The 18,468-nt window shown below is 40.2% G+C and overlaps 2 protein-coding genes across 3 annotated transcripts; one reads left to right on the top strand and one right to left on the bottom strand.

Moving 5' to 3' along the window:
- Positions 1–409: 409 nt before the first annotated feature.
- Positions 410–12,011, top strand: nat10 (N-acetyltransferase 10). Of its 2 annotated transcripts, none has more exons than XM_031755694.2 (29): positions 410–525; positions 742–868; positions 1,006–1,097; positions 1,212–1,383; positions 2,055–2,177; positions 2,277–2,338; positions 2,445–2,559; positions 3,041–3,148; positions 3,288–3,421; positions 3,521–3,614; positions 3,700–3,798; positions 3,894–4,030; positions 4,960–5,084; positions 5,172–5,322; positions 5,659–5,755; positions 5,890–6,006; positions 7,435–7,536; positions 7,620–7,694; positions 8,821–8,937; positions 9,028–9,161; positions 9,246–9,294; positions 9,389–9,485; positions 9,572–9,679; positions 9,765–9,937; positions 10,035–10,154; positions 10,278–10,376; positions 11,287–11,360; positions 11,438–11,518; positions 11,606–12,011. In XM_031755694.2, the coding sequence occupies exons 2-29, from the start codon at positions 755–757 to the stop codon at positions 11,742–11,744; spliced, it is 3,108 nt and encodes a 1,035-aa protein (XP_031611554.1). In that variant the 5' UTR covers positions 410–525; positions 742–754; the 3' UTR covers positions 11,745–12,011. The 2 variants fall into 2 exon arrangements, with proteins under 2 accessions (XP_031611554.1, XP_031611553.1); XM_031755693.2 differs by having other exon boundaries at positions 726–868.
- adal (adenosine deaminase-like) lies at positions 11,983–17,995 on the bottom strand. Its single transcript, XM_031755696.2, has 10 exons — positions 17,834–17,995; positions 17,564–17,694; positions 17,306–17,366; positions 17,129–17,216; positions 15,100–15,181; positions 14,869–14,995; positions 14,066–14,146; positions 13,806–13,944; positions 13,053–13,153; positions 11,983–12,332 (listed from the first exon to the last, which is right to left on the bottom strand). The coding sequence occupies exons 1-10, from the start codon at positions 17,873–17,875 to the stop codon at positions 12,141–12,143; spliced, it is 1,044 nt and encodes a 347-aa protein (XP_031611556.1). The 5' UTR covers positions 17,876–17,995; the 3' UTR covers positions 11,983–12,140.
- Between the last annotated feature and the right edge of the window lie 473 nt (positions 17,996–18,468).

Genomic DNA, 18,468 nt, shown 5'->3' with positions numbered 1-18,468 from the left:
AACAAAGCCTCACTTGCAAGTACATGTAGAGATTTAACCAAAATTATTACTAGAAGGCGAAGCTATTCAATAGAAAATATAAGAGGCCATCTTTTCGTTTTTATTTAATTTACATTTATTTGTCTTTTTAAATATAATACAAAGCATTTTGCTAAAAAAAAAAAGTTGACAGGGATTTAAAGGTAACGGAAATTAGCAAAAATAAAAAATAATAATGAACAAATAAGTATTAAATATCCAATATCCTTGTCTTTACCATTGCTTTCAGAATAGACTAAAATGTGTGAGGCTTTTTATGAATGCTGACACACACACACTTTGTTGAACTTTGCTCCAGTTGTAAATGTTGTACGCTCAAACTTTTCAAACAAAGTCGCACAATTTTGACGTCACACAGGGGTCCTCCATGAAGCGCAGTCTCCACGTGAGTGTATCAACAGCGTGATGGCTGGCGTGTAAACTTAGCCTGCAACTTGCTGTGTTTTTACAAAAGCTAAAGGCCTGACAGTTCATCTGTAACATCAGGTAACCGGAAACGGGTCCATCCTACAGTGTTTCGTGTGTTTTGCTAGTTTGATCCTTAAATATTTTTGTTTTAGCTGTAAGTTAGCTCCACTGAGTTCTTCCTCCTGTTTCAGTTGCCAGCTCTTTGCGGCTCTGGCTCCACCGCTTTTGTCACACTGTTTAACTAGTATCTGCTTCTGTGTGATTTTGCTATCGGACAGTTATTCTCTCTCTCAGGAACAATTAGACGATGGCAACCGTCCGTAAGAAGGTAGACAACCGGATCCGGGTCCAGATAGAGAATGGGGTCGCTTTGCAGCACAGGACCTTGTTTGTTGTGGTGGGGGATCGTGGCAGAGATCAGGTAATCCCATCACTCCCCGCGCATTCAAGACACATTAGCCTGCATCAGAAGCAGTGGGCTTATTTTACCTGCAGGATTGTGAATTTACATGTGTGTAACTGAGCATTAAAACACAGTTGCCCCTCTCTGTTGTCCAGGTTGTCATCCTACATCACATGCTGTCTAAAGCTGCTGTGAGAGCCCGACCCTCAGTGCTCTGGTGCTATAAAAAAGACTTGGGATTCAGCAGGTGTGTGTGAGCTCACAGGAGAGAGTGTGTAATCTGTCAAATATTTAAAGAGTTTCCCAAATCTGGGATTAAAAAAAGTGTTTCTCATCATGCATCATCTCATTTGCGAAACAGCAATAGGAAGAAGCGCATGAAACAGCTGCAGAAGAAGATTAAAACTGGCACGTTGAACCTGAATCAGGACGACCCATTTGAACTCTTTGTTGCCGCAACCAACATCCGCTACTGTTACTACAACGAGACGCACAAGATCCTGGGAAACACCTACGGCATGTGTGTCTTACAGGTGAGTCTCTGCTTTGGTTTAAAAAATGATTTTAGAGTAAAATAAACCACTAGGCTTCTGGTACAATAGTGGGACATCTGCCTGCAAATGAATAGTTACAGGTTTTGAAATGAGTCAATCTTTATTTGCTTTTACCTGTTACTTGTCATATTGCTCATACTAAGCTTGGCCAAAGCTTCAAATAATGAAGTTAGCTGAGCCAAAAGCTGCACACTGCTCTAAACACAGTTTTGTGTGCTCATGGATCAATACAATGAACGTCAGTGAGACTAAATATGCTTAATATGGTCGTTTCTGACAATGAAGCTCCACCCACCTGCTGTTCGAACCTTCTGTTTGGAAAGTACAGGAAATTAAAAAAAGGCTGGTTTAAAGAGAAGGGCTTCTAGATGCCTTCTTTCTCACACTGGATGAACTGAGAGGTTACCAGAGGCCCAGCATGACATTAAGCATCATTTTGAGCATCTTCTAAACATCCCTGTTCATTTTTCTAAATGCTCTTTAAATTTGACCTTGTTTTTGTTTTGTTTGTTTTTTTCCTGTTGATGAACTTATGTTCTTGTTCCCTACAAACAAGAACATAAGTGCATTTGATCAGATCACATTTGAGGACGGGTGGGGTGGGGAGGTGCATCAGGTGTTTGATTTCTATTGTTTCTCTTGTCACACAGGACTTTGAAGCTCTCACTCCTAACCTCTTAGCAAGAACTGTCGAGACTGTAGAAGGTGGCGGTATAGTGGTCATACTGCTCAGGACCATGAAGTCTCTGAAACAGCTGTATACAATGACTATGGTAAGGATTTCATTTATTATCAGATTCAGTTTGCTCTTCTGATGACGTGGAACCCACTGTGACCGACTCCCACCCACCCACCCCTTCTTCTTCCTCCAGGACGTGCACTCTCGATACAGGACCGAGGCTCATCAGGATGTGGTTGGAAGGTTTAATGAGAGGTAGGCGCTTTGCCAAGAGTTCATGGAGTTTGAAGTGTATTTGCTCAGAGGAATGAAAATTGAACCGTCATATTAAAAATGTGGTTTTATTTTTGTGTTTTTTAAGGTTCATTCTATCTTTGGCGTCCTGCAAAAACTGTGTCGTCATTGATGACCAACTTAACATCCTGCCAGTCTCCACCCACATGGCAAACATTAAGCCAGTCCCGCCAAAGACTCAGGTACCTTTTTTAATTATATAGTATAAAAGGTTTTTTAATCGGTTAGTTATTCAGCAGACAGTTTGCTGACAGCAAGCTTTACAGTGGTTATCCTGCACATGGGAGGATTATTTAATGGTTTAGACGTTGTTCTGCTTTTGTGTGTTTATGATTTCAGACTATTAACTTGCATAAAACAGGCACCCAGGATTTATTGTCTGTACAATATGTAGGTTGCACTGCGTTCTTTCCCTTTTTAAATAAGTTTAAAAATGTTTCATACATTATAAAAACCAGTCGGGCCTCTTTAAGAAAGAGTTGGAGGGTTTTAAGGACAGGCATTTCTGGCTGCTCTGAGAAGAAGCAATGATAATGTTTTTCCTGCTGTTGCTCAGGATACTGTGCTGAAAGTCTTTGAAAAACCAATAAGTGCACATTTAGGGAGAAAAAAAGACTCCATACAGTATGCTCCCCTCTGACTGGCTTTCTCATTCCCCTTCAGGAGGACGGGTTGCCTCCTCGAGAACAGGAGCTGAAGGATCTGAAGGAGTCCCTTCAGGACACTCAGCCAGTCGGTGTATTGGTGGATGCATGCAGGACTATGGACCAGGTCAGGGCCTTTTAAATGCTACAGACACATTCAACTTCTATAACTGATTTCAAGTTGACTGCAGTGTTATAGTTTAACAGTAAGTGGCAGATGTGCAGGTGTCCCAGTTGTTATTTTGAAGGTTTGTGCTCTTCTATAGGCAAAGGCGGTGTTGAAGTTTATTGAAGCAATATCAGAGAAGACGCTGAGGAGCACTGTGGCTCTGACTGCTGCCCGTGGTCGAGGCAAGTCTGCAGCTTTGGGGCTGGCTGTTGCTGGAGCTGTGGCTTTTGGGTATAAATGACTTTTATCAATGCCATTTTAAAATATCAGTTTTGTCTGTTTTTATTCTTCTCGCTCGTCACCTGTTATTGTAACTTTTTTTTTTTAAAGCTACTCTAATATCTTTGTAACGTCGCCGAGCCCGGACAACCTTCACACCATGTTTGAATTCATCTTCAAAGGCTTCGATGCACTGCAGTATCAGGTAGGCTCTGACTCTTCTCTGCACCACTGATGTAATGTCCACATGGTGAGCGCGTACTGCTTCTTACTCCCATTTTAATTTGCAGGAGCATCTCGACTATGAAATCATCCAGTCTTTGAATCCAGAGTTCAATAAAGCAGTGGTCCGGGTGAACATCTTCAAAGAGCATCGGCAGACAATTCAGGTAAACAAGACTAATTAAAAAAAAAAGTGTCTTCTTTTACAATAAAAAGTGAAATTTACACCTGACCTGATCGCACCATTACTGTGGCCCAACAGTATATCCACCCAGGTGATGCGGTGAAGCTGGGCCAGGCTGAACTGCTCGTCATCGACGAGGCCGCAGCAATCCCTCTTCCTCTTGTTAAGAAGCTGCTCGGGCCTTATCTGGTTTTCATGGCCTCCACCATCAACGGGTCAGTTTAAAACCTGAGTCATATTTATACACCACAAGATGTTGGTTAGTTTTGCCTGAATATATTACCGTGAAGACTTTTTGAGTAAAATGATCAATGAGAGAAATGAGGTACTTAAATATGGAACTCCTGAACAGAAGTCAGGGCTTTAACACACAAAAATGTGCATTAACATGCTTATTTAGTCCCAGTTTAGTCACACTTATCCACTGTCAGCACATTAGACAGGCGACTTTCCTGGCTAACGTTAGGTTCAAGTGTGCCACCATAGCTATGTGCAGTCTACTGACATCTAGTGATGCGATGTTGCACACTGCACCTTAAGTCTTAAGGCACTGCCTTTCAAATCATCACACAGATCAAGTTTTGTGGCTGGGATGCTCAGAGCAGTTGCACAGTCTGCTGCCCAGCACTGACACAAGGAAATGCAAACTGGCTGTTGAGCTAAGCCTTTTCAACATGACTGAATCCAAAACCAAGCAACTTATGCAGCACACAGTGTGTTTTTGTGCAGTCAGTGTTTAAAACTGATCATATTTGGAATTAAGGGAGTGAAATCCATCATAATGTTCACAGTTCCAGCAGCACAGGCATGAGATCCTGGGACTTAATGTCCTTCTGTCTTTATCTTCAGTACTTGTTATTAAGTTTGTTTAAAATTTAATTTTGATTGCTGTAAATAAGTTTATGCAATTGTACATTTCAGCTTTAAGCTGTAGGAATATTGAATGAAGGGCTAAAATAAGCAGACAAGTCACTGTTTTCAGTTGTTTGTTTGTTTTCTTTTTTAAAAATCAGAACAAAAATTTTGCTGAATTAGTTGAAGACCAGTTGAGAAGTGCACACACCTGAGCTACTCGGGCATGAGAAGCTGCAACCAGTGAATTTTCAAATCTCCATTTCCGTGCTAATTATTTGTATTTCTGCAGCTATGAAGGCACCGGGCGCTCTCTTTCCCTCAAGCTGATTCAGCAGCTGAGGCAGCAGAGCGCAGACAGCCAGCAGAGCATGTCTGCAGAGAACAGAACCACCAACACAGCCAGACTAGCAGCAGGTGAGGATCTCCGTCGCTCACCGTGTTTATATGTTCAGTGCATCTGTACCGTGTGACTCACTGCTGTTTACCCATTTCCGTCCACAGCTCGTTCTCTCCACGAGGTTTCTCTGCACGAGTCCATTCGGTACTCTCCGGGAGATCCTGTAGAGAAGTGGCTGAATGAGCTGCTCTGTCTAGACTGCCTCAACATTCCCAGGCTCATTTCCGGCTGCCCGCTTCCACAAACATGTGAACTGTATCCTTTATGTTTCCCTAATAATTCCACCTGAGGCAAATTTACATGTGGTTTTTTTTTTTTTTTTTTTTGCTGGGTGAGCATTAAGTAGGCACAGTGTGGCATTTTGTGCATAGATCAAACATTTAAAGTCAGGCTGCAGAAAATGCCCTTGACAGTTATTGATGGGATTGATGTATTATTTAAAATACTGAATTTGATCTCAGTATTGAACTCTGTGCAATAGAAACGGAAAAAAAATTTCGCCAGATTTATAATCTGTGGTGTACATCTGTCTGACATCTCGCCTACATTCACTATGCAAGTTTGCATTTGTCCTTATCTAATGCTGTGCAGATACTATGTGAACAGAGACACACTGTTCTGTTACCACAAAGCATCTGAAGCTTTCCTGCAGAGGTTGATGGCTCTCTATGTGGCATCGCACTACAAGGTGATTGTAGATTGCAGTCCCTTGACTATTATTTATTTTTTTATTTCATTTTTTTTTTTCATTAAATCTACCAGCAGTGCAGTGCCTTGCACAGTGTTGTCATTTTTGTGACTCATATTTTTCTTTGTCTCCAGAATTCCCCAAACGACCTGCAGATGTTGTCTGACGCTCCGGCTCATCACCTCTTCTGCCTCCTGCCACCTGTTCCTCCCACGCAAAACTCACTACCCGAGGTCCTCGCTGTGGTGCAGGTACTGTAAAACACTCACAGACCCACTGTTTTAAATCATAGGGTGGGAAATGAGTAGTCAATGAAATTCTACTTATTAGTTATTTATTACAAACCAACAAAATTATGATATTTGCAAAAAGATTCATAACTGCTTATATGGGCATCTCAAATCTTTGTAAGTGGTAAAGAGTGTGTAACACCTCTATAAACATTATGTAGGTGTTGTAATTGATTTGTGTAGACTCTATTTTAAAGAGTGTATAGCTGGTCAGGTCGGGTGGCACAGGTATAAAGTAAGACTGTGAACCTTTAGTCCATATTTTGGATCTTGCTTCACTCTGTTTAGTTTTCTTTGTAACTCACTTTTTTGTTGTCACTTTCTTTCGTGGTTTGGTTTTGGTTTTTATGAACCATAACTTCTTGTGTAGGTTAGGAAATAGATTGTGGTTTAGGTTAAGCTATTTTGAGCTGGGACTGAGACTGCCCACACTATTGCTGCTGCACATGGCCTCAGAGGACTACTACAGCCATAGGGCAGGGGTGTCAGACACTGAGGGCTGGCGGTCCAGAATCGGCCTGGCAAAGATTCCAGTCCGGCCCACTGGATGGCTTTGGAAAATGTGAAGAACAGAAATTTGGACTTTTAATTGTATTTTCATACATTTTTTACAGCTTTTCCTAATGATAAAGAGCCTTTCTCCAGTCATTCAATCTGCACCAAAGTTATTAATATACAGGGGTGCACATAAGTGGTCCGCAGGTGCGCATTCGCTGTCAAAATAAAAGACGCGCACCAGATAAGAAGTTGCAACGTGCGTTTGTGTACATAAGATTTTCTGGAGGAGGACAGACATTTGTTTAGAACTCTTAAAGCTGTCGAAGAAGCAAGCTCCTTTAAGCAATTACTTTGGTGTTCCTCCACCTCCAAAGAAATGTCAGAAGGAGTCCGAACCGCAAAAGAAGGGCGTATTCTCGGAAAAGTGGTTGCAGGAGGTGAGCTGGCTTCAAACAAGTGAGGAACGCACAGAGATGTGGTGCAGAATATGCCGTGAAACTCCCACTCTAGCGGACAAAAACAGTGCCTTTTATATGTACACAAACGCGCGTTGCAACTTCTTATCTGGTGCGCGTCTTTTATTTTGACAGCGAATGCACACCTGCGGACCACTTATGTGCACCCCTGTTAATATATATATGTATAATTTAATATTTATTTTACACGTTTAACAAAGAGTTGTTGCGGCACATTTCTTTCATTTCTGGCCCAAATAAGGTCAACAGTGAACTCTGTGTGGCCCGTGATGTAAAATGATTTTGACATCCCTGGCTTAGGGTTTTTTTTAATAGTGATTTATTGTCGCTAGTATGCATGAGTTCTATGAACATCACTGATAGGCGACCTTTTTGATTCCACTCACACATGCATTTGCACCCTTGTGTTCCCCAGGTATGTCTGGAGGGGGAAATATCAAGACAGTCCATCCTCAACGGCCTGTCCAGAGGGAAAAAGGCCTCAGGCGACCTCATTCCCTGGACTGTCTCAGAGCAGGTACAAAACCACTACAGATCATTCTTCTACAGTCCAGTGAAGGCATTTTTAAACTAATACTGAATCCTCTACTGTTGTCACAGTTTCAAGACCCAGAGTTTGGCACCCTCTCAGGAGGTAGAGTGGTGCGCATTGCTGTTAATCCAGACTACCAAGGGGTAAGAATCTGTCATGCTTTTCTTGATATACACTGTACTGAAATACTGCAGTTGCTTTCCTCAGGGAGTAATAGTAGTGAGGAATTTTCTAAAGGGCATTTTTCTCTGCAGGAACTATCATGCATTTATTTTTTTTTCGTTTTGTTTTGGGTGGCCCAAAGCTTCATGTGCATTCCCACTAAAGCATGAAGCAAACTCCCCATGATGAAATTCTTTCAGGGCTGTTTTTGGAAAGAAAGAAGCGCCTATTCTGGGGTACGTCAGAGCGGCCCTGAATTACTCCTAGGTTACTCAGAGAAAACAATAACAGCCAAAAATGCAATTTTTAAAAACCGTGAAACCCATCAGCAGTTATGTGAAGAACAGTAGAATAAATAAAAAGAGATGATGTGATGAAGAATACATGTTAGAAATTGATCTGTGGGGTGGTGCCTGTTACATCACTGACATGTCCAGAGAGATTTCTGAGAGATAAGTGCAACGCTATAAAATAACGAATGGCAGCGGCATTAATTTATTCAAAACAGAACTGGAACTGCTTGGACAGGTTGACGGATGAGGTGATGCAGGAGTGCCTGGGGACTATGATAGAAGAGAGACTGAGAAAGATGTAACCTGGTCCCTATGTTTTGGGGTTTTTTTTTGGTTTTTGTCTCAAATGTAGATGCAGCTGACCAATTAGCTTAATCTCAGAGGGTCTTCTCTGCATGTGAAACTCAGACAAACAATGTCCTGAAAGAATCTTTTAGCTCCCTGAAAAGGTTTTAGTAGTTAAAAACAAACAAAAATAAAGAAACGTCTGTCCACTAGACCATGCATCTAATTAAGTTTAGGGGAGATAATATTACACCCCTCAGGTGAGTACAGACTTCAGTGCTTGGTTGCAGCATTTTTTTTTTTTTTAACCTATCAGTGCATGAATGACATGATTCAGAGGGAAAAGCCGTTTATTGTTTTCTTTAGTATTTTTTTAAGGCTTCGGCCTTACTGTGTAAACCAAAGAAATCTCAACATGACAGAGGAATGCTTGCCCTCGGGAGGTTTGTGAACTTTGGGAAATTAAAGTTCCCGGAGCTTTTGTTGGCATAGTAACACAATTAATTTGAATAATCGACCTGTCCACCAGATGGGCTACGGCTCCAGAGCTCTCCAGCTGCTGCAGATGTACTACGAGGGCAAGTTTCCCACGATGGATGAGAGCACACAATCAAACCACAATGAAATCACCTCCGTCAGCAGTGAGGTAAGACGGTGTTTTCAGCAACATCTGATAGACATTATTTGCGCACTTGAAGTGTAACCGGAGTGAACCTTGCTACGGTTTGTTGTGCAGGCTGTGAGTTTGCTGGAGGAGGTGATCACTCCACGCAAGGAGCTCCCTCCTCTTCTGCTGAAGTTGAGTGAGAGGAGGGCAGAGAAACTGGACTACTTAGGAGTTTCCTATGGCCTTACTGCACAACTGCTTAAGTGAGTTGGCTTAACATGAAGTAAAGGGGTAGGGTTGAATCTTTTGGAAGTATTTAAAAATAAATCTGTTTTCAACCACAACAGGTTCTGGAAGAAGGCAGGATATATTCCAGTTTACTTGAGACAAACCCCAGTAAGTACCACTCAGTCACTTTTTCATGTTTTTGTTGTTGTTGCTTTCTGTCTGTTGCACTGCTGTAATTATTGGCCTGTGCGGTTGTGTCTAGAATGACCTTACAGGAGAGCACTCCTGCGTGATGCTGAAGGAGCTAAATACAGATGAAAACCCGGAGCAGAGCCAGTGGCTTTCTGCCTTCTCGAAAGGTGAACATGCTTACACTGCCTCAGGAGAACTGGTGTGCTCAAGCTTGTCAGGCTCCTTAAGAACAATTCTTCTTCCCCTTTCTCAGATTTTCGTCGGCGCTTCCTGTCTCTGCTCTCCTACCAGTTCAGCAACTTTCATCCGAGTCTAGCACTGAGCATTTTGCAGAATAAGAAGTCCAAGGAGAATACCAGCAGTAAGAGTCCTCTGTTTAAAACACCCTGATCTGATTTCTCCAGCGTAGACCTCACCCCGATCTGACTTGTCTCTCATCATAACAGTTCTCAGCAGCTCAGAGTTGGCGGCTCACTTCAGCCCTTACGACCTCAAACGTCTGGAGCTGTATTCGAGGAGCATGGTGGATTACCACCTCATTATGGACCTGGTCCCAACGGTGGCACGCGTGTTCTTCCTCAAGCAGCTCGGTGATATGTCTCTCTCAGCAGCGCAGTGTGTACGTTTCCATCAACATTTTGTATGACAGGTATCCTTCCAATGCAGCCGATTCTTCTGTTTAAGACGTTAACTGGCTGATGTCCGCTGTGCTCTAGGCGTTGCTGCTGGGAATCGGACTGCAGCATAAGTCTGTGGATCAGCTGGAAAAGGAAATTGAGCTTCCAAGCTCACAGCTCATGGGCCTCTTCAACCGCCTCATCCGTAAATTTGTGCAAGTGAGTTGCCAATTATTAAGTCATACAGAAAAACCTCACTTATGGATGATGTACAACTCGCTGTTAATTGAAGCAGCTGCAGTAAGGCTGTCACATCATATTGTTTCATTATTACTGCACTAGATCTTCACCGGCATCCAAGAAAAAGCAGTTGAAGCACAGATGGCAGCCACTAAAGACGTTGCAATGGAGCCAACTGTCAGAAGCCTCAGTGAAGATCTGGTATGTGTGCTAAATTATTTCTGATGATTAGCTAATGCTGGAATAATTTACAGGTGATTACCATTAAAATAAAGATTTAAATTCTTATTAAAATGAAAAAAGGTTTATATTAATATTTTGGTTATTACATAAACATGTAATATGATGCTGTCATGGCTATTTTATAGCATTATTTGTGGGTGTAGTGGTTAACACATTTGCATTACATGCAAAATATCATTGGTTTGACAGCAGGAGAGACTAATCCAGCTTCAGGGGTCATAAATTGGTGCTAATCCATCACAAGGGAGCAGCAGAAAGTTCCTCCTTCATTTTATGCTTTTGTTTAAGGGTTTAATGACTCGCCACATCCACGGTCATGTCATGTTTCAAATTTCGGGCAACAGTTTTTGCCACAATATTTTATTTTTTCATTTACTCGAGGAGAAACGAAAAAGAAAAGTAAAAGTTTGGGGTTTTTTTCCTAAACCACAGCCATAAACATGACCTGATCATGAACTGAGAGTAAACTCATTATTCTCATGCATTTCTAATTAGCTTTCAGTTCTCGTTGGCCTTTTATGCTCATTTATGGCTTCACGTTTTTATTCATGAACTCTTCTAGAAGCAGCTTTGCATGCTCTGCAGCTTTAGCGCCCTTCCTCCGCTGTATGGCAGCTCACTTCTGATTGGCTGAGAGTTTGAAGAGCAGGTGGATGGGGCTGCTGTGCCTGTAAAGCGGTTTCTCTGTATTACAAAACACAAAGATGGAACCACAAAAAACCCCACAGTGTTTATATGTCAACTTTGGTCTCGGTTTCAGAAGTGTTACACCCCTACATTTTATAGATACAAGAAGGAATTATGTTGGAGCTTTACACCTAATACTGTATCAGATTCAAACACATTTTTTTTCCCTCTCTGTTCATAGAATGAAGCAGCAAAGGAGTTTGAGGAAAGACACAAACAAGATGTGGAAAAAGTCAAGGAAATGGACCTGGAACAGTGAGTATCGGGTTTGAAGGGCAGCCTTGGCCATTAAATTTTTTAGACCAATATTTACTGTCTTTTTGTATTTTTAGGTACAAGATTCGTGGGGACGATGAGGAGTGGGACCAGGTGCTGAAGAAAGCAGGGAGCACAGCTATCGTCAGCATAAAAAGGTAGAGTGTTAGTTACAATGTTAGGTGAGAAATCTAGTCTTCAGTTGTCGGGAAAGCTTGTTTGTAATGAAGACCTTCTTCCAACAGTGACAAGAAGAGGAAATGGGAAGGAGGAACCCCCATAGCGAGCAATGGAGCTCCCCAACACGGAAAATTAAAAAAGAAGGAAACGCAACACGGAAAATTCAAGAAGAACAAGCATGGAAAATTTGGAAAGAAGGCGTGACAGTGAAGTGGACACAGTATTGACAAGACTATATGTGTGATCTAGAGAATTTGGGATATCTTGGGCTGAATTGTAAGCCTATGAGTGTAACTGTAAGACTGGATAGTCTCTTTTTATTGTTTTGTTTTGAATTCTGCTCTTTGAATGCTGTCACTCGCTGTAAGAACAATTTTGCTCCTCGACTGTGTAACACTGCACAGATACTGTCAACAGAACAAAGCATCACACTTCAGCCTGATTAAATAAAAAGTTATGATTTACTTTCCACTTACATTAACCATTTTACAGTATTTTTCGATTTGATGTAAGGGTTTCTGTAAATCCTTGTTAAATAGTCACTTTTTAAAAAAATTAAAACTTGAGGTATGTAGTTGGCTTTTGGCTCCGATGAACCGATCACTTGAAAAGCTGAAGATGTAAGTCATTCCACTTCTCTTTAAGCTGCTGCTTCACAGTCTCTGGTCCAAAGATACAGTCTATGGCCTGCTGAGAGAGCTTCCACACGGCTTCATGACTGAGACCGAATGTGGAAGCTGCCAGCTGATATTCCTGAGACAAGTCCGTACAGAAGACTCCTTTATCGTCGGTCTGCAATGTAAAAAAGGAACACCACCCATTCATCGTTTAGTTGTGATTTTTTTTTTTTCCTTTCCTCTCACAGGTCTCTGATCTTTTTTTGTTCAAGTAGAAAGTTCTTTCTACTGTGTTAGTCTAAAAAAACAAACAAAACTACATCTACCCACACCTGTGACAAGATATTAATGCTGTGCCCCACCATTTTGCGGTTGTGGCAACAGACAGTAGAAAAGAAATGGTAATAACTTCAGCATCAGTATGTTACTTGCTTTAAAATGCCAATATTTTAAAGCCTACACAGCCCCAATTCAAATAGGACCTATGTGTTTCCTTCTTCTCTGTTATGTGTATACACACTGCTATAAAAGGTGGCTGGTTATTTTAAACATGGCAAAAATAATATGTGCAGGCAACGCCTCTAAGCTCAGACTTCAGGCTGCTCTGAAAAGTACGGTTCACAGTTTTTTTTCCCCTAGTTGGCTACCACAGAAGCTCCACCCACCTGCTGTCTAAACCCTGTCTTTGAGAGGAGCAGCCAATCAGAATAAAAGATGGCTTAAAAAGGAGACGAGCTAAAACTGCTTGTTTCAGTCGATTAATTCAGCTGTTGCTGAAGGCTCAGTGTAAGATAAAGACTATTTTGTATATCACCGTATGCAAGAATTTAGCCTAATGAGGTTAAAAACCCCCCCACACACACACATTAAAAAGAAGTATAGAGTGGAAACTTACGCAAAGTACAGTTGGGTGTCCCAGCTCGTACCAGTACTTGAAATGATGTTTGGCGTAACACGGCACAGTGTTGCCTTTCACATTTGATGTCAGGCACAGCTCTACAGAGAAAAAAAAAAATCAACATGAAAAGTTCTGATCGTACGTCAAACAAGACGCACTGCAAGCTCAAACCTCCACCACAACGCAGCTCACGATCAGGGGACAATTTACTTTTAAATACTGAGTATTATATGTTGTTAACATTCACTTTGTTTTCTTTAATTTGGAAGTGCAGTAAAGATCGCAAAGCATGACAGATGTTCACTTTGATTACACAAACACGCAGGAGCAGGTAATGAATAATATATATTGATTTGTAAATAACTGAACATGAATAACTTGAAAGGGTGAAACATAAACATGAGGTCAGAGGTCAAATGTGACATGATATTTGGATTCAGACTATAATGTAATATTTAGAATCCTCGTAGTATTACCTATAGGCCTATATGTTGTCAATACAACATACTTGCTATATTTTTATTTTGTCAGTATCACTGATAAGATGTGGACAGATGTGGATGTGTCTGCATCACTTTTTTCACCCTCAAACTTTAAATTTTGGCTTTTCAGACTGAAACTGCATCGGTAGCGAAAAGCCTCAGTCACTGTGATCCTGCAGCACAGGAGCAGTGTGCATGTGAGGCATAAATGCGATTAAAAGTTCACACATTTTAAAATGAAAACATCTTAGCGTGGATGCTGTGTCACCTATTGGTATCTTTTTCTGAACCACTTTGTCAACGAGGCTTTGAGATCCACCCACTTCAGGATGCAAGAAGGTGCCGTGACCGATTCTGTCAGGAGGAAGACTCAACAGCAAATCTGATTCATCCAGCTGTGATGGAATCTGCAACAATATTTGATGACATCACTCTTATACAAAATATCACTAAAGTCAAATTATACCTCAATATATATATATATATACATTTTTTTTTTATTTTTTTTTTTAAGCGTGCTATTCATACTTCTGAGAGGTGCAGTGACAACTTCAGTCCAGAGTTTTTGGCCTTCTGTAGGGCAGGAAGCAGATCTTTGCCATGGCCCACCTTAAAATGAAAGCTACATTAGCATGTGAAATGATGAGACGTGGTCCTATAAATAACATTACAATACAGTTTCCCAACATAGTTTAAAGTCAATTTAACAAGCTACCTCTTATTTTCTTTCATATAAATACTGTTACAGCGTGGATTCTGGTATTTAACAGGTTTTAAAAGTTTTTAATAATGAGATCAGCATATGTGCAATTAATCCCTGTGAGCCAAAAGCTCAGTATTAACATCTTCAGTTTGCAAGAAGATGCCAACTGGAAGAAAGTCTGGTAAAAGCAATACTGGCCTTGAAGGAAGATTATTTAGAATGGTTTGTTTCAGATAAAGGATGAATTGAAGAGCTTCATCAAGGCCCAGTTTAAGATAAATAAGGATTACTTTAAAACTGTGAATCATGCAAAGCTGCTCTAGTTGAGTCCAAGAATAAAAATAGGGAATTAAGGATGAGATTTAATGACATACAGTTTACATAATTTTCAAAAATTAAACTCTTGTGCTCAACAGAAGTTATTTGAGATGACCAGTTTAACAACTTTTCTTTGTCACCCTGGAAAAGTCCACTCCCACCAGAACAGACATATTTCATCACAAAACTAGATGGTGACCATTCCTATTGTGGGTCAAATAGACCCAAACAATGCCAGTAAAACACAGAGAGTAACTGGATCTGTAGCTATTAGTACAAAGCCACCATAGTACCAAACTGTCTGACAAACCGTTGGATCTCCACTGAGGTCAATTCCCACCACTAAACCATCAGATGACAGCATGAACTCCTCAGCCAAATTCACCGTCTCCAAGGCAACTTCAGTCCCATTCCTGCGGTCAATGGCTACCAGAAACCTTCAAGATGAATAATATTGAGAATCATGCACCGCTGTGGTCAGTGACACAGCCACAACTCATAAGACAAATGTGTGGACTTGCACACAGCTGGGTAAACCTACCTGACATCAATGTCCACCCCCTCCTCCTTACACTTCTGGATGGCTTTGATGACCGTTTCAATGTAACTCCTCTTTGTCAGCCCTACCAACACAAACATACCAAATCAGTGCATGGTGAAAAAAATCCCAAGTAATTTCATGTTCAGTTTGTTCCCTCGCTCTTCCACTGCAAAAAACCCCAATACAAAAAAGCAAATAAAAGATCTGGAGGTGAAGTGCTGAACTCACACTTGGTAGCAGTTCACTGAATCGCCCATTATGAGAAGGTGGTGGTGTACAGAAGCACATTTACAGAATTTGTGTTATTTTCCAAAAACCTATGGACTTAATTGCATTATTTTTCTGTATTACTATTTTTTCAGTTATATATTAGTTGAGTAAAATATATTTTAAGTAACACTTTTTAATCCAGAACACTCACTATATATTTTTTCATAGATTGCTGGATTCAGCACAGTCAGGCCTTAACAGCAAACCCAGGTTAGTGTTTCTGGAATGGTCCCAATCAGAACTGTCTGAACTCAGTACTTTAGATTAGTTTTCTGCCTATTATACCTTTGTGTTTACAGCACTGCACTGTTTTTTGTTTTGTTTTTTTCAGTTTTTGTATTGTTTTTTGTTTTCCTAAACTATTCATCTGATTTGTTTCAGTTTCAGTGAATTCAACTTCTCAGAATTTGATGTTGAACTTTTAGAAATTCTATATTCCTGAACTCACAATGCTCAATTTTTATTAAAAAAAATAAAAATGGAGCAATTCTTAAGCGATTCTCTACATGTAGCTATCTGAAAATGTCCCAGAGAGAAACGCCGCTCAGAGAAGGTTTGAAAATGCGCTCAACTTCATCATAAAAAGTAATATTATTAGAAAACTAATAACAGTAAATAGATTATCGGTTTTCCTATTCACCTGGAATTTTCAAGCACTACATTATAAAAAGTACACATGATTTTAGAAGTCTAGGGTTCATACACATTTTTCAGGGTCAAAATCAAGCACTTTCAAGGTCCATTTTCAAGCTTTTCCAGCACATTACCAAAAAAAAAAAAAAAAAGAATGCATGTTTCACTTTGCATCACCTAACCCTTAAATGTCCTTTGTTCCCCTTTTGTTAAAACATAGAAAACCACAGACAAATATTGAAAAAGGAAATGGTGCAATATGCATATGGTGTACAAACTCAAAAAACACATTTCTCTTAAAAATTAAGATTTGCAAATGTGAACAAATCAACTTGTTAGAGATATTCATCTCCACTTGGAAAAAAAAACAACAACCCCACAAAACAAGAAACTGCACCAAACACCACAATAATACAAAGCAAGGCCAAATTAATAAGTCTTCTCATCAGATATTGATGCTTCTTCCTGTGTGACACAAAACAATAGGGGACAGATGTTTGTTTTTTTAACTAGTTAAGCACCCACGCCCCCAAAAATGAGGGCAAAAGGGAGGAGATCACGTTTAATCGGTTATAACACGAGGTCAGAAATACAAGTGCCGACATGAGTAGTGTCCATAGAAACCTCTGAATTTCAGCTAAAATCTCATATAAACCATTTCTACAAACACCAAACAAAGCAAAGACACCAAACAGTTAAAAGAGCAGTTACGTCACCATGAATCTGTGGACAGATAATATCCATTACCCGTACGAACCCTGGAAGTCACTCCCAAACAGTCTGGCTAATTTTTCACATAAGAAGTCAAAATGTTCTTCCCATTTAAAGAATTTCTCCATACAGATGCCCAAACACTTATATGTATTAACCTGTTGTATTGTGCATCCATCAACTACAACTGGTTCCTATGCACATATACCCCTAGGATTGAATATAATTTCTTTAGTTTTATCAGTACTGAAAATAAGACAATGACTGTTATATTACAGTTTGAATAATTAAAATGAATTTATTATTGAATTTAATAACCAAATCATTAGTCTTCTTGCCTCTATAATCATAGAGGCTGAAAAGAACAGGAGAACTCACTGTCCCCTGTACTGTGTGTCATTCACCTTCGCCTTACCTGTATCTCTCTCTTCACGTGGTGTGCTTCTTAACTCTAAATATTTGACACCATCAGCTGCAAACTCTTTGATAACATCTGTAGCCACCTGGCAGGAAAACAAAAACATCAGTTACTTATAAATATCCTCAGAAACACTTTGACTAAAAGAAGCTCGACACTGTTTTGAGTCCTTACCATCAGGATATCCTCCTCAGTGTCCACCAACTTGTGGATGACCCTAAAGACTTCAAAGCACCTGCAGAAACCCAAGGACATGGTGTTTTAATCCTAACCCGTTTATCAACGTCTCCCAGACAGCTCATTCTGTCCACTTAAATTTAGCTCAACACATGTTTTTTTTTTGTCTTTTCTTTTTTTTTTTAAATCAAATAAAAAGTAGGGTTTAAACCCTGCTGGGTTTCATATGAAATTGTCAATGAATTACAGACGCACTCATCCAGAGTCCTCCGCTGTCCTTTGCCGATGGCAGTCATGCTGTGTTCAATGTTGAGATGTGGCTTTCGGCTGATGAGCTTCTCGATGGTTTGCGCGCTGACAGAACCATTGAGGTGAGCGTGAAGCTCCTGGTAACAGTCAAAACGCTGACGTTAGCATTTAGTTAGCTAACACGTTTCTCCATACATTAACCGTACTTACTCTCTATAAACACCTTCAAATTGCTCACTTTATACGCCTGTTATTCACATTAGGCGGTTGACTTACCACTTTTGGCAGCTCCCGATAAAAGACAGCATCATTGTCCATCACAAAGTAAAGACAATCCGCGAGCAAGTCTCTGAGCACCGAACTGTTTGCCGCTTTTACAAACCTTTGTTTTCAGTCTACATTTGCCCGGAACACCATCAGTGCAACCAAGAAATAATTCCCCGGCTGCTGCTGCAGCGGTCAGGGTTCCGCTAAAGACTTACTTTCTACATCAGATAAATGACTTGTATTTCCTCCTTTCTTTATTTCCTTTTATGGTAAGAATTTAGAGCCGCAAACGTCAATCTGACAGCAAAACATTGTTTTCTAATTTAAGAGGATTTTCAAATGATTTTAACCATTATCTTGCCCTCCTTAAGTGTATCAGTTGTCAGTACATTGTTATAGCTAATTGTATTCTCTTTCATCACTTGATGGCAATGTTTCATTATTCAAGAAAGTGGCAATATCAAACAAATTTATGGTCATTAAAATATACTCAGAGGATCACGTGCCCATTTCTGAATGAGAAATTGAAGACATAACCGGTGCTGTATATATGCATTTAAAACATGTAGCTTCTGTGGAGCAAATTTCTTTTTTGTATGGGATGTAGATTTTTTTTTCAAAAGTAATGGATAGTAGTTTATTAT

The sequence above is a fragment of the Oreochromis aureus genome, linkage group 7 (genome assembly GCF_013358895.1).
Source record: "Oreochromis aureus strain Israel breed Guangdong linkage group 7, ZZ_aureus, whole genome shotgun sequence".
NCBI classification, from domain to species: Eukaryota; Metazoa; Chordata; class Actinopteri; order Cichliformes; family Cichlidae; genus Oreochromis; species Oreochromis aureus.
Note: the sequence above shows the minus strand (reverse complement) of the source record. Positions and strands in the feature narration are given on the sequence as shown.